Below are 15713 nucleotides of genomic sequence, written 5' to 3'. Positions count from 1 at the left end.
AACGCAACCATGGGGCTCCAATGCAACCACTGGGCTCCAACACAACCTGTGGGCACAGATGCAGTGCAGGTGGTGGCACAGAGGTCCTGGAGCACCATAATGCCTCCAACTCTCCCTAACCTCCCTGTGGAGACCAAACCGAAGCCAGGCTTGGAACAAGAACTGGGTTTAGGAAGGATGTGGCCGAGGTTGTGCCCACCCCAGCACATATTCACATCCCGACGTGCTCTGGGTGCACAGTGCAGCACGAGGAGAACTGATGGGTTCTGAAAGCTCCGGGGAGGAGGCAAGCACACAACCAACCTGACAGAATCCCTTTAGCACAGCATTAGTCTTTTTTTTTTCTTTTTTTTCTTTCCAAAACAACAGCATCCATTGCAGAACCTGGCAACAGTGCCCACCCCTCTTTCTACCTCTCACCATCTACGGTAATAATTTTACCACTGATGCAAAATGGTGGAGGTAAATCACTTCACGCCCATCCACCCATATCCAGAGGGTGAAACTCAGCAGAAGAGGGGATGTTCCCGGGAACATTGTTACGATGAAACCAAAGTCTCCTGTAACCGAAGGGAAAGAAAACAAAAAATGGCGTGCGATTTTGGTGACGGTGATGATTTTCTTTTGTTGTCTCAGCTAAGTTGTGCAACTTGTTGGTTCAGCTCTAAATTGGGGTCCAGAATCTGTGAGGGGCAGGAAATGGGGCAGGGAGAAAAAGAGAGATACCACTGATATATACATATATATAGGTGCTAAGTGCCTATATATATATATATACTTATATTTATATATATATTTATATTTTTATATATAAATATATATATATATGTACATGGGTGTTGGTAGTGAGGGCACTTGTGTTTGCTGGGTCAACCCAATACACATCTTTACCACTGCGGCATTTCAGCATCTGGAGAACAGCAGCCAAACCAACCCAACGATGGCAACTGAGATACTGCATCCACCACCGGGCACAGGACCAGAACAGAGGCCCTTCCTCTCCCATTTCCCAACGATGAACCAAAAGATGCGACTAAACGGAACCAGGAGTCTTGCAATGACCAAAGGATGTTTGACAAGGCAATTCTTTTTTTTTTTTTTTTTTTTTTTTCTGTTTCATTCTGAAAAAAATAGAATATATAAAAGTGGCCAACCTCAGGAAGATCCTGACAAAGGACAGCTGAAGAGGTTTCGGTCCATAAAGAAATAACTTTTTTTTTTCTTCTTTTCATTTCCCCCCAACTTGGTTTTGGGTAACAAAACTTTTGGTCCGGCTTAAAAACGACGACGACAACAAAATTATATCTCTGTAAAACCCAGGTTTTGCATTCATGGTTGTTTGTTTTTTGTTTTTTTTTTTTGCTTTACCGTTGGGACAAGCGATCGCCTCCACCGTGTCATCATATCTCTTAGGTTTCGGCGCAAGGAAAGGGGAAGGAAAGCACCTTGTGATGTGCATGCGTCCGCCTCGCATGGAGCCCAACGCGGGGGGAGCATGTGGAAATACCCTGTTAGCAGCTCCGGCTGCATCGGACCAACTCATCCCTGCTTGGAGGAGGAAGAGGAACAACGACTGCACTCCGCGGTGGCTCAGAAAAACAAGACGCGGATCGGCCCACGGGGACTCCAAGAGCTTCTTCCAAACCTTCTTCAGTTTCACCAGCGTTAAACGTGGTTTTTTTTTTCTCTTTTTAAAATATTATTATTTATTATTATTATTTGTGTCTGTGTCTTTTTTTTTATTCTTTTTTTTTTTTTTTTAGAAAAACGGCAAATCAGAAAAAAAGAGAAAACAAAGTTCTTCAGCTGCTGTGGTTTTCTGGTTTTTTTTGTTGGTTTTTTTTTTTTTTTTTTTTGTAAATCTTTGAGGTAATACAGTTGTGCCCTCGTTCAAACAGGTTCCCAGAGGTCGGTGGTTTTTTTTTTTTTAATTATTATTATTTATTTGTTTTTCCTTTTTCTTTTCCAATCTCCGACATCCGTTTTCCTGTCTCTCAATCTCTCTTCTTTTTGGAGCTCCCGGTTGAGCTGACTCCCTCAGAAGTGGCAGGAGGAGGACAGCAGGCGCTTCAGACCCGTGTGACAAATGGAGGGAAAGGGCCACTGGGACCCCCTCCTTGTCCTCCCCCATCCAATGGTCAGCACTGACGAGTCCCAGTCTCACCAAGAAACTGACTGAAAACTGCTTTGCTTGCAGGATGCGAGTGTGCGTTCAGAGCTCTTGTTCTTGGAGAAGGCGTTGCAGGTGGAGCATCCTCTGCCCTCCCCCATTTCTGGCTTTGCTATTTGCTTCCACTGTGTCATTCACTTCTGTTTTTTCTATAGATTTTTTTTTTTTAAATAACATACATTGCTCGTAAAATAATTTCTTTCTTTTTTTTTCTTTTTCCGTTTTTTCCCTTAGTTCTTCTCCTTTAAATTAATTTATCCTTTCCTTCATTTGTTCTTCAGGTCTCATTATTATTAATTATTACCATGACTTCTCTCTCCTGCCCCCCCCAAAACCCCTCCCCACGCTCCCGTCCTACCTCCCGCCCCCACCCTCCTGGCTCTGTCTCTTTAGGAAAATATTCTAATGGCCTGAGTGGCTGCAGCGTGGCACACCGGGCACTCCGGGTCAGTCCTCTCACAGATCCTCACGGCACACTCCATGCAAAAGAGGTTATGGCCACACGGCACCAGTGCTGCAGTCACTTCACTCTCAAAACATATCATGCACTCGCGGCTGCCAGAGACGGATGTCCGGGCAGTGCTTCCCAGTTTGGAGAAGCCCTGGAGTGATTCCCCCTGGGATCGCCGTGGAAGAGCAGAGAGATTTGGCTCTTGGATGGAAGAGGATGGTGAGCGGTGGGAATTGGGGTGGATGGCACCGGTGCTGCTGGAGCGCTGCTGCTTTGAGAAGAGCACTGAGACTGGGTTGGTGTTCTCCTGCCCAGCCCACATCGGGGCACCTGACTCCGGCACCCCATAGTACAGATCTTGCTTGTTGACGCCGTAGTTGGGAAAGAGGTAACCGTAATTGAAGTCGTTTTGGTCACTCAGCCGTGGTGTCTCATAGACCGGGTCCACCGAGCAGTCCCCGATGCAGCCCAGGCTGTTTTGCCGGAAGGTGGAGAGCGGCTTGCAGCCCGGTGCAGGAGTGTGCACCCGCCAGGCCTCTGAGTAGCGGTTCTCCATGCTGGAGTCGGGGCTGCTAGACAAGAAATCATTCTCATTGTTGTACTCCAAGATCTTCCCCGTCCTCACTGCGATGTGGGTCTCAATCTCCTCTCGTGCACGTTCCACGTTGCCTGGAGCACCGGTGATCTCAAAGACGGGGTCTCGATCTCGGCTGGGAGTGATGATGTACGTGTTGGTTTGCTGTTGGATCCTCTTGATGGTGGCTCCTTTTGGGCCCACCACCAGTCCCACCACTCGATAGGGGACACGCACTCGGATGGTGACCTGGCCTGGCAAGGTGGGTGCGCTGCCAAATGTGGTGCCGGCCTTATTGCGTGACGCCCGGATCATGGAGAAGTGCTCAGCCGCTGAGATGATCTCCCGCCGCGCCATGGCCACATCCTCGCGCCGCCCTGTCACCATGAAGACTGGCTCCTCACCCCGCACCGGTGTCTTGATGTATGTGTTGGTCTTGGCCCGGAGAGCTTTGATTTTGCAGCCTTGGAGAAGAGGGGAAAAGGGTAAAGAAAGGTCAGGAAGGCCACTCCCACCATCAGCCCTCTGCCATGGGAAATCAGCACAAAATAGTCATGGCTGCTGCTATGCGGCAGAGAGCTCTCAGTCCCCGTAACACTGATGGGCGACTGCCCAGTGGTAAAACACAGTGGAAAGGGATTTTTCCCCCGTAACAGAATTGCTGAGGAAGGTTCCCCCATCCCCATCCCCACAGTGAGGTCCACTCCCTGGAGGGCACTGCTATTTTGAGCACTGACCCTCAATACACAACATGTTCCCCCCCACTGGACCCCACTGATCACTGTGCCCCCTCCCACCAAACCCCACTGCTTGCTGAATACACTATGGCAACTGCTGGGGGTGGAGGGTGTCCCCCAGCTTTGGGCACTGGACAATGATGGCTGTAGCCCTTCCCACCACAGCGGCCCAGGCCCTGCCCCAAGGCTGCTCTCCATGCTGTCCACTTGTGACACCAATGCTGACACCCTGGAGCCCACCAACTCCACTCCCTCTGCTCCTGAAAATGGCCTGAAAATGTTCTTCTCCTCCTCCAAACAGTGCTGTCCAGTGTGCCCTGGTGCTTTCTCTGAAGAGCTTAGAGGCAGCAACATGGCCACTGGCTCCTATACCACTACCAGTTCCTACACAACTACTGGTTCCTAGTTGACTATGAGACCCTATATATATGACTACTGGTCCTTACATGGTTACTGGTCCCTACACAACTACTGGTTTGTACACAACTACCAGTTCCTGAGTGACTACTGGTCCCTGTGTGACTACCAGTCCCTACACAACTACCAGTTCCTAAATGACTACTGGCTCCTACACAGCTACTACTCCCAAGTGACTACCAGTTCATAGATTACCATCAGTTCCGACCTGACTATCAGTTCCTGAGTGACTACCAGTCCCTACACAAGTACTGGTTGGTATGCAACTACTGGTTCCTACAGGACTACCTATTCATACACTACTACCAGTTCCTGAGTGACTAATGGTCCCTACACAACTACTGACTCCTACATGACTACCAGTTCTTACACAACTCCCAGTTCCTACATTCTTACTCAATTATTAGTCCCTACAAACTATCAGTCCCTTCATGACTACAAGTTCCTACACAACTACCAGTCCATACACCATCGCTGCTTACTACACAACTATCGATTCCTGAGTGACTACCAGTCCTTACACAACTACTGATTTGTACACAGCTACCGATTCCTACATGACTACTGGTTCTTGAGTGACAACAGGTCACTATGTGACTACCTGTTCCTAAATGACTACCAGTTCCTACACAAGTACTGGTTTGTACACAACTGCTGGTTCCTACACAACTATCTATTCCCAGTCTACTACTGATTCCTGAGTGACACCCACTTCCTATACAACTCCTGGTTCCTGGATGCCACCAGGATGCCACCAAGCCCATAAATAATTTAACAGATGTGGCACTACATTTTTCTAAGCAACTTCTGGCAGCACTTCCTGCTTTGCCCTCCCCCAGTACACCCAATGAGCTCCCACTGAGGGTGGGGCATTCCTCTGCAGGAGGAGGTTCACTCTGAGATTGGGTCTCCAGGAAAAACAAAACCATGCATTCCTACTGGTGAACACAGTGTCAGGTGGCATTTTGTTGAGGTGACCCATAGGGCCACATGTACAGACACATCTGGATCAGAGCTCATTGAGCATGAGGTCCCCCATCCCAGAAGCGTCCCAGGAGAGGGTCAGCTTGGGGATTAGGAAACATTTCTTCTCCATAGGAGTAGTGAGGTGTTGGAATGGCTGCACAGGGGTGGGGGGGTCACCATCCCTGAGGGGCCGAAATTACAACTGAGAGACGTGGAGTGTGGGTGACTGGGGGTAGGTGGATGGACGGAGTGGATGATCTTGGAGGTCTTTACCCACAATAACCATTCTGTGATCATGTGAGCGAGCACAGTGATGGGGGTGGGTTGGGTTTTGTCCTGGACATCTCAGAGCTCTTCTCTGACCGGAACGATTCATTGACTCTTCGGGTAGTGGGCACAGTGGGGATGGGCTGCGGTTGGACTTCATAATCTTAAATGTCTTCTCCAACCTGAATTTTTCTCTGGTCATCCTCTCCCCAAAAGAAGCCCATCTCTTCTCCATCCACACAGCACTGCATTACCACTACACTTCTACCACAAAAGATCCAACAACAATGCTTCTACAACCAAGTAAGTGCCTTGTCCAGCAGACTGCAACATTACCACACAGACCCCAATATCACCCACACCCCAAATAACAAGACCGCTTCTCCCTGTTGTGTGTCCGGGGCTGCTCGCTCAGCAGTCATCTCACAGAGAGCGATTTGTGCCATAGGGGCACGTGCAGGAAAGCAATGATCTCACTGGTTACCACAGCCAAAAAGAAAACCTTTAGGGATAAAACCAGAACCCCACATCGATACAGCTGGTGGGAATCACCCCCCAGGCACAGCACAACTGAGAGCTACAGCCACACAGTGAACAGCCCACAGATCATAGTCGCTCTCCCAACACCACACTGACTGCAGGAGAGCATTGCAAGGATGGCAATGCTGCTCCCAAACCCCTTTTTGTTCAGAGGGCTCTGGCACAGGTGGGCAATGTGGGATGTCTGCAGGCGAATCCCCCCACTGCAACTTCCAATTCCTGGGAGGTACTTCTGTGCACTGAGTCCCATGCTCTGTAAAATGGAGAGGACGGCCCCATGATATAGCAAAACTTCCTGTGCTACCGAGTGCGGTGACATTATGCACTGAGTGCATCTCTAGGGTACTTATTTCACACTCCTGGGGGTTGGAAATGTGATGCAGAGAAAGAGCAAAACCCAAAGCCCAACCCAAACCCAACCCCCAACCCAAACCCAACCCCATGCAGCCGACACATCACTCCACACCAAGTTCACACCCTGAAATCCATCTGGGCTGTTTTCTTTACTAAAGTTTTGCAGCAACTTCTGCGGACCGGTGGTTATCTGCAGCACTGTGCTGCTGGGACATGGGAGACTCTGGCAATGAACAGTGCTGGTTTTGACAGCTGTGCAATGAAAGCAAAATCATGGAAGAATGGCTCCACCACAGCAGGAAAAATGGGACGGGGTCATCTAGTCATAGGATGCACAAGGACATGTGTCAGCCCCACATCTGCATCCCCAGCTCCACGGACAGAGATCCATCTTAAGAAGACAATCCCAAAGCCAAACCCAAACCCAATCCCTCGCAGCTGAGACGTCGCTCCTCAAAGAGCTCACACCCCAAAATCCACCTGCACTGTTTTCTTTAGGAAAGTTTTGCAGCAGCTGCTGTGGAGCAGTGGTTATCTGCAGCACTGCACTGCTGGGACACAGGAAACTCCAGCAGAGAACAGAACGCACCAGGCATGACACAACCATGCAGTGCAACAACCAGGACAAATTCACAACTAATAAAGCTTCTCCAGGGAGAAGAGGAACAAATGGTTCAGGATCTGCAGCCCTAGGTTAGGGGGATGCATGTCAGACTCACACCAGAAACACCGGCTACAAGGCTGGAGATCCATCGTAGGAATGAACCAAATGCTACCATTTCCTCTCGGGGTATCACAGAAGCATTGTGTGGGGAGCAAAGGGGCAGTCACTGTGCTGCGGCTGACCTCCATGTGCTCTCCCCAGGGCAGAGGGTTTGCAGGAATCCCTCTTCCAAGGGCCGTAGGTGCACACTGTCAGGGCTGGGTGGGTCTTTTTGAAGCTGTGGGGCAATGCCTGCATTGGGGGAAGGGTGATCCAAGCGCAGCACCACTGGGAACAATGTAGAGGTGACACTGATGGTCAGAGTGGTGACAAAGGACGGGTTCCATGCTGAGGACAGATGGAGGGAACGATGGGAACACAAATGAGTGAGAGCAACTCAGAGCCAGAGGCAGCAGGAAGGATGGGGGAAAGGCAGTCAGAATTGGGGGAGAGGAGGGCTGGAGCAAAAGAGGGAAGATGGAGGGGCAGTGCAAAATAGAGGACCCCAAAAAGGGAACAAGAGGGAGAGAATGCGGCAAGAGGAGGGAGGGAAGATGGAGTGGCAGACAAAAGAATGCACGGTGCAGTGGTGGTGTGAGGAACAAGGGGAGAAGGAGGAAGAGGAAGAGAAGAAGGAGGAGGAGGGAGGGAGGGTCTGTGCGGACCTGCAGACAGGAAAGGAGGCTTTGTGTAGGCAGACAGATGGGGATCCCCTGCTGCTCCATGCAGGAGAATGACCCCGCAGGGATCAGGAGCAGCGGTGCTCCAGCACAGCCCCAGCACAGGGCAGGCAGCGCACAGCCCGCCAACTTCCAGAGGGCTGCACCGATTTCCATCCATCCTGATCTGATCCATTCAATCCAATGTGATCCACCCATCCCAATCTGATCTACCTGCCCCGATCTGATCCACTCACCCCAATTGACACACCCACTCCATGTCGTGGCCCCAGCCATGAAATCCTGAGGGCTAAACCCTACCCCCCTTCATCCCCAGCACTGTCCCATCCTCAACAGAGCAGGAGGGGGCCCTCTACAGTGCTTCATCAAAATGAAATCTGCCTCCTCCCACCTCCTCACTCCCTCCTGTATGTGCTGCATTTTTTCCCCACCAAAACGTTTTCTTTTTTTGCATGGAGCTGAAACCAACGCAATGCAGCGGCTTTTGCTCGGGGATCGCAGTGCAAAAACGTGAAGCAAAGAGAAGAGGACCCCCAGGAGCAGCAATAGGGCGGAACTTTGCCGTCATGCATAATTCCACCCCAGGAAGGTGGCGTGCAGACATCGTTAATTGATCCCTGGCAGACTCCTGCAGGCCACAGTTCCCTATGGGAAAGCTCAGCTCCTCCTCATGGTGCTTCCACCGCCCATATCCTTTCATTCTGTTGTGTTTTCTTTTTTTCTCTTTGCCGACAGCACAGACCCCAGAGTGTTTCACATTTTGTGTCATCTCTTTATAACTTTAGCTAACGGACTCCAAGTGAATGTGTTTGTTCACTTCCCAGAGAGAGTCACAAATGCTCAAAGCAGAAATGAACCTGGAACATGGTGACCCAACCAGGATCAGTCCCTGAACAGTGCTGGTAAAAAAGAAATGCAGAAATCTAGTCTAGAAATGGAGAAATCTGGACTAGAAACAACCAAAGCTGGTCTAGAAATAGACAGATTTTGTCTAAAAATGACTAAATCTGGTCTTGAAACGGATAAACCTCGTCTCTAAATGACCAAGCCTGGTCTAGAAGTTGATAAACACAGTGGAGATATTGCCAAGTTGGAGCTGGTGTGATGGTCCCTATGGTTTCCTTCCAAATGGGGAGGTTCTAGGAAACTCGGGAAGGGAAGAATCAGGTAGAGCCAAATTCCACCCCTGAATGAGGGAACAAACTCATCAGAGGTAACAGAGAAGGATTAAGGATCCTTCTCCGCCTCACAGTGTGATGCGGGTGCAGAACACATCCCATCCACCTTTGGCTTCACACGGATTCATCCCAAACCCTTCCATGCTCAGTGCACCACAAAACCAATGGGATTCCATAGGACCTCATTCATGACAAGGTAGTGGAGAAAGGCCTCTGAGCAGATCACAACCACGGATGTGTGCTCCGTGCGGTGCCAACAGGAATGTACCAATGGGAATGTGCAGCATCAAAGGGAATATGCCAATGGGAACAGGAATGCTCAATGGCAATGGGAATGCACAATTTCAATGGAAACACACAACGCAAATTGGAATGCACAACACCAACAGGAATGCAGCAGTGGGAATGTGCACTGCCAATGGGAACACATCAGTGGGAATGCATAATGCCAATGGGAACACACAATGCCAATGGGAATGCACAATCCCAATGGGAATGTGCAACACCAACAGGAACGCGCAATCCCAATGGGAATATGCAGAGCCAATGGGAACACGCAATGCCAACAAGAACAAACAACATCAATGGGAACACACAACGCCAATGGGAACACACAGTGCCAATAGGAATGTGCAGTGTCAGTAATGGCAACAGGAATGCACAATACCAATGCCGGTAGAAGGACAGCACAATGGGAAATATGACGTTCCCACGACACAGAGATGACATTCCAAGAGATGCTTCCATCGGGCGCCAGTTCAACTCCAACCCATGGACCCTTTCCCCTCAGTGGGGCTGAGGGCGGACACAGAGCAGGTGGCACTGCTGGAGGGTCCCCACACCTCCAGGTGGGCCTCAGCCACGAGCAGCAGATTGCAGTTCCCACCACGGACCCACTGCTCCTCTTATCACACAAACCACTCTGGGACAGTGAATTTCTTCCTTCCTTCAGATAGAAACCATCCCCACAGACAAAAGATTCAGTTTTCATTTACACTGCGGCTCCTTTCCACTGCCCCACTGTAATACCCCACAGAGGGCATTCTGAAGTCATCTGGGGGCAAATGGGAATCCACTCTTCTTTGCTTTTATGTCATGAAATGGAAGAGGGCCACAAAACAAACAGCCATCCCACATCCTCGGCAGGGTGGGGTGCCCTCCTCCCACTGAAGACACAAAGGCCACAGTGGAGATGTGTGGGGTGAGGCCACCACTGATGCCCCTCTGCTCGGGGGTCTGTGGTGCCTATGATGCCATGAGTTGTGTGCATGAGAAAGGAAAGGAAAAAAAAAAGAGAGGGAAAAAAGAAGAAAAGGAATCAATGCAATAGAAAAACGAGGGAGCGCACTCACCGTGATGTGGTGGAGACGGGAGTTGGATGAAAGTTGTGTTAAAAATGAGAAACAACAACAAAAAAACACACAGAACCCTACACAACGTGACCCTGCAGACAATTGGTGCCTTGTTTGTGCTGGAGGGGGGAGGGAAGGGGGGGTGCTGTGAGCATCCCACCGCATCACCCTGCACTGTCGCCCCACACCGGGTGGGTGTGCCCATGGCCCTGTGCGATGTGATGCGATGCAATGTGATGCGACGCAATGCAATGTGATGCGACTGCTGCACACGAGCAGGGCTGGGAGTGGGGGTTGGGGGGGTAACCACCAGACAAAGGCAGCGGAGGAGGTGGGGGGCATGCTCCCCCACTGCCCTACATCTGGGCTCCGGCATCCCAACCCAGACTCCACTCCATGCTGTCTTCCTGAAGTGTTCCCTTTGTCTCCCTCCCAGCCCCATTTTCCCCTCCCACCTCCAGTTTGAGCAGTGCAAAGTCACTCCTGTGGCGACGCACTTTTTCCTAGTGGAAATTCAGACGGATTCTCAACACCACCTCCCAGTGATGGCCCGACACCAAGCGCGGTTCCGCTCACTCACCCCAACTGCCAGAGCACAGAGTGTTGGCTTCGGCCATTTGGCCCCACCACAGACCCATTGTGATGCACCCTTCTGAATGCTCTCCGTCCCCCTCCACCCATCCCCACGGGGGTGGGCGCTGAACTCGGAGCCCTCCAGCCCTCCCTGGGAATGTGTGCAGTCAACAGGAGCATGGCTGGGGGGACACAAAGAGCCCCTCCACTGGGGTTGGTGAGGCCTCCACTGAGCTTCACTTTGCTGAGAAAGGGCAATGCTCCCATTGCAGAGCTCCTTTTATTGAAAACGGGCTGGGAGAACGGGCTCCACCGAACGGTGGCTCTGGCTCCAGGTGACAATGGACACAGACGCTGGTGACACCAGCAACAGCACCCGGTAGGAAGGTGCTGATGGCTCCACTGTGCTCCCAGCAGCAGAAAACCAAAGGGGCTGCTGCCCTCTCCACAGAGCCCCATGTCCTTCATGGATCCACGAGGCAGAGGGAGCAGACCGCAGCTGGGCAGCAAAGAGACAGTGGAGCCGTTCTCATGCCTATCTGCACCTCTGATACTGAGGGGATCTCCACCGCGTGACACTGCTGTCACTCTTCCCAGCATCACCAGCACAACCACACCCTTGCAGTGAAAATGAAGAGGGCCTCACCACCCCTTCTGTCCTGAAACCTCATCCCAAAACAACTGCGAGGTGTGCAGGTGCTTTGGTGTTGCACCTTGGCAAACCCATTGCTCAGCTCCAGGAATGTTGTGGAGGAGCTGTGTGTTGGTGCTCAACACAGTGCTGGCAAGGATGGAACCGCCGAGTGCCCCATGGGCTCCGGAGCCCGTGTCACATCCATGACCACACAGCCACCTGCGGCTGACATCCTCACAAGAAAAGGGCACGTGAGAAGAAAAGTTATTTTCAGCTACTGCTCGCCCCGGACAGAGCAGAGGGAAGAGATCACACGTCACCCAAAGGTGTTGTTCTGCCCGTCCCCTCCTTGTTCCTCCACTCTGGCACTACGGAGGAGCAGTTCCCAGTGTCTCCAACTGAATCCCCAGAACCTCCCCCCACTCAGGGTTCCATGCTGTCCCAATGTGGACCCCACACCACCAGGAATCAAAAAATCACTGAAGTTGGAAAAGTTCAGAGCCCATCCCAGTGCTACTGCAGACTCCAAGAGGTGCTCCAGGCAATATGGTCTACAACTGATGCTGCCCACATCCAGCGCCATCTGCAGTCAATAAGGTCTATGGTCCATAGAGTCTATAGTCAATACGGTCTACAGTCAGCTACAGTCTATGGTCAACACGGTCTACAGCCAACACAGTTTATGGTTAATGGAGTCTATGGTCAACATGATCAAATGTCAATGTTGTCTACAGCCAACATAGCTTATGGTTAATACAGTCCATGGTCAATGAGATCGATGGACAACATGGTCTACGGTCAGCCACAGTCTACAGTCAATGTGGTCAACAGCCAACACAGTTTATGGTTAATACTGTCTACAGTCAACGTAATGTACAGACAATGCATTATACAGTCAATATGGTCCTCAGCCAACACGGTCCATGGTCAACACAGTCCATGGTGAACATGGTCTGCAGTGAACGTGGTCCATAGTGGATATGGTCTATGGCCAAAGCAACCTGTGGATGATGTGGTGTATGGGCAGTGCATTCTAATTCCAATGCATTCTATGGTCAACAGCCAACACAGCCTAAAGTAAACCCAAGCTGAAGCCACCAAGCTCAAGCTGAACTCACCCAGACAAAGTAGAGCCCCCCCATAATCAAACCTCCCCACTGACCACACTTTATGGCCTCCCTGACCCAAGTATCTGGAGCTGAGCTATGGCCGAGTGCCCGCAGACCCCTCCGGCAAAGTTGAAGGCATCTTCCATTGGTGGTACCACATCACACAGGGGAGGGTCTCCATGCCCAGCTCCAGAGCTCTCCCCCAGTTACGCTCCCAGAGGTGGAAACCACAATGCTCCATGGGGAAGGAATGGAGCACTTCATCAGACCACAAAGCACCAACTCTGTAAAGAAAATTCCACCATCGCTTGAAGCCTTAGCGTAACTTTCATTTCAATGGTGTTTCTTCTCCCTGCTCTTTTTCAAGGTGCGAACAGGAGAGTGAGGAACAGGTACCACCCAACTACACACTGCCCATCACCATATCACAAGGATGGGGAGGACGGGGGGAAGGGGAGGTGTCTTCGTGGTGTAGAGATTGTCCTGCTGTGCCATGGGCTCCACAGTGGTGCAGGATGCAGCCCCTGGTACGGGGCACTGTCTGACCCAACTGCTAACACTTCCCAGATATAGAAAACCCTCATGCACACAAAAGATGGTGGAAGAAACTCCACGGTTCAGGCTGACCCAAGATGCAACCCTCAGCAGGACTCAATGGGGCGGGGGGTGGGCAATGAGCTGGGACCCCCATCCAGCATCACTCCCCAAAACCTCTCCTTCTGAACTTTCCCAAACAAAGGTAACCCCTGCACGGTGCCCCCCACACAGTGCTGAGCGCTGCCCCAACTCACAGAGTGGGGGCTGAACTGACCCTCCCTGGCACCCCTGTTCCCCCTCCTGTGCCCTAAATGCACCTCAGCCCCATTGTTCCAAGCGCAGCAATGCATGGCCATCCCCGTTCCCCATTCTGTGTGTGTCCCCTGGTGACAGTAGCCTTCCTCACCCCACGACCTTTCCCCCATACCTCCCCATAACCTCCAAACCTCATCCCAGGAGCTGCACTCTGTTCCCTCTTACTCTGACTTTTCTGCTCACCCATCCATCCCCTCCCCCCCTCTGCCATGCTTGCTCCATTTTTCCCCCTCTCCGAACCCCACGAAGTGTGTGTATGCATCCCCTCCAAACACACCGTGGACCAGATGCGTGGAAGGGTGGGGGTGGGCATGGGTCGACTGAGGAAGGGGGTGTGGTGTGCGCGTGTCTCTCTCTCACTACAGATATATATATATATAATTTTTAAAGCCCTCCTCCATCCCACCTCGCTCCGCGCGGAGCCGCGACGAGAACAAAGCGGTGCTGTCACCCACGCGGGACGGGGACCCACGCGGGGACGGGGACCCACGCGCTATGCAGAACCGAGTTCCACTCGCGCCGATCCGATCCGCGATCCGGAGCTCCAACCACACCCCCTTCGCTTCCACTGCCGCTCCCGACACAAAGGGGATTTTTCTCCCCGCTCCGTCACGGTTCTGGGGGGGGGTTCGGCGGTCCCCGGCCCCGCTGCCGCCACCGCTACGCGCTGTGGGTCTTTAAGGGTGAGGGGCGGTGGGGGGAGGGGGAAGGCATAAAGTGGGGCTTTGGGGTACGGGGGGTGGGGAAGCTCAGAGGACGGACCCACGCAGACATTCCTATGGATGTGGATCCATAGAGACCCCTCAGACCCCCCCCTCCCAACACCCCAATCCCAGAATGAAAGTCCGGGAGCTGTGATTCCCCCTCCACCCGTACCCTATTCCCCGGCAGAGAATGCGATGGGGGCGGCGGCGCGGGGAAGTTCCGAGCACCCCCTGACAAAGGGACCCCACACCCACCCGCGACTCCCACCCACACGTGAGCTTCCACCTCCCCTGTGACCCCCCGCCCCACGCACGACCCCCCTCGTATCCCCTTTCAGGGCCCGAACAATGCGAGGGGGAGTGGCGGCGCGAGGAACTTCCGAGCACTCTCTCGACAAAGGGACCCCCGCACCCACCCGTGACCCCCACATCCAACCGTGACCTCTACCCCACCCCTGACCAATCCACGCGCGATCCCCACCCGAACCGCGCCCGGCGCCGTAGCCCCCTTTGGGGGCCCGAACAATGCGAGCGGAGCGGCGGCGCGGGGAAGTTCAGAGCGCTCGACAAAGAGACCCCCGCACCCACCCGTCACTCCCACTCCACGCAGGACCCTCACACCCACCCACGCGCGCCGCCGCGCTTCGAAAGGCGAAGCGGCACGGGGTAGTCCCGAGTACTGCACGACGAAAGGACCCCCGTACACACCCGCACCCACCCGCGACCCCCACGCCTACCCACGCGAGACCCCCTCCCCCCACGCCCTGAACAACGCGGCGAGCGGCGCGGGCCGGTCGGCAGCTCCGCGCCACAAAAGAACCCCCCCCCCAGTCTTCCTCCCCCACCCCCTACCCCCCACCTACGCGCGACCCCACGCGCGCCCGCTCACCTTGCCGCCCCACGATCTCGGCCACGTGCTCGGAGCTGGGCACGGGCACGCACTCGGTGGTGTTGGAGCTGCTCTTCAGCCTCAGCTCGGCCTCCTTATACAGCGCGCACAACTTGGGCTCCGCCGCCCCTCCGCCCGCGGCGGACGGACCCTTCGGGGCCGGGGGAGGCGGAGGCGGCGGCGGCGGCTGCGGCTGCGGCGGCGGCGGTGGGTTCGGCGGCGGCGGCTGCTGCGGCGGAGGAGGCGGCGGAGGGTTATTGTTGTTGTTGTTGCTGTCCTCCACCAGCACCGCGGCGGCGGCAGAGGAGGAGGAGGAGGAGGAAGGCTCGCCGAGCCCCAGCAGGCAGAGCTGGTCCAGGGCGAGCTGCAGCGCCCGGTCATCCTCCAGCAGAGCTCTGTCTTTGCCGCTCCCACCGAAACAGCCTAAATCGCCGAAGCCGCCGTTCCTTTCCATTATCCCTGGGACGAGCAGGCTCGGCATGGCTCACAAAGAGCTGGGAGGGGGCCGGGGGGGGCGAGCGGGGAGAGGAGGGGATGGGGTGTGTGTGTGTGTGTGTGTGTGT

The 15713-nt window shown here is 53.3% G+C and overlaps 1 protein-coding gene across 1 annotated transcript; it reads right to left on the bottom strand.

Annotated features, from left to right (window-relative positions):
- Window positions 1–2540: 2540 nt before the first annotated feature.
- Window positions 2541–15631, bottom strand: MEX3A (mex-3 RNA binding family member A). Its single transcript, XM_065750155.1, has 2 exons — window positions 15151–15631; window positions 2541–3659 (listed from the first exon to the last, which is right to left on the bottom strand). Exons 1-2 carry the CDS (start codon window positions 15629–15631, stop codon window positions 2560–2562), a joined length of 1581 nt encoding a protein of 526 aa, XP_065606227.1. The 3' UTR covers window positions 2541–2559.
- Window positions 15632–15713: the final 82 nt, after the last annotated feature.

Source organism: Cyrtonyx montezumae, unplaced genomic scaffold, assembly GCF_038088225.1.
Source record: "Cyrtonyx montezumae isolate F1298 unplaced genomic scaffold, pur_monq_1.0 scaffold_66, whole genome shotgun sequence".
In the NCBI taxonomy this organism is placed as follows: Eukaryota; Metazoa; Chordata; class Aves; order Galliformes; family Odontophoridae; genus Cyrtonyx; species Cyrtonyx montezumae.
Note: the sequence above shows the minus strand (reverse complement) of the source record. Positions and strands in the feature narration are given on the sequence as shown.

Excerpts from the sequence above, each read along its gene's own strand:
- MEX3A (XM_065750155.1), bottom strand. The coding sequence starts at position 15,631 with ATGCCGAGCCTGCTCGTCCCAGGGATAATGGAAAGGAACGGCGGCTTC. Across the intron at positions 3,660-15,150 it reads CGAGATCGTGGGGCGGCAAG|GCTGCAAAATCAAAGCTCTC; the intron begins GTGAGCGGGCGC and ends CTCTTCTCCAAG.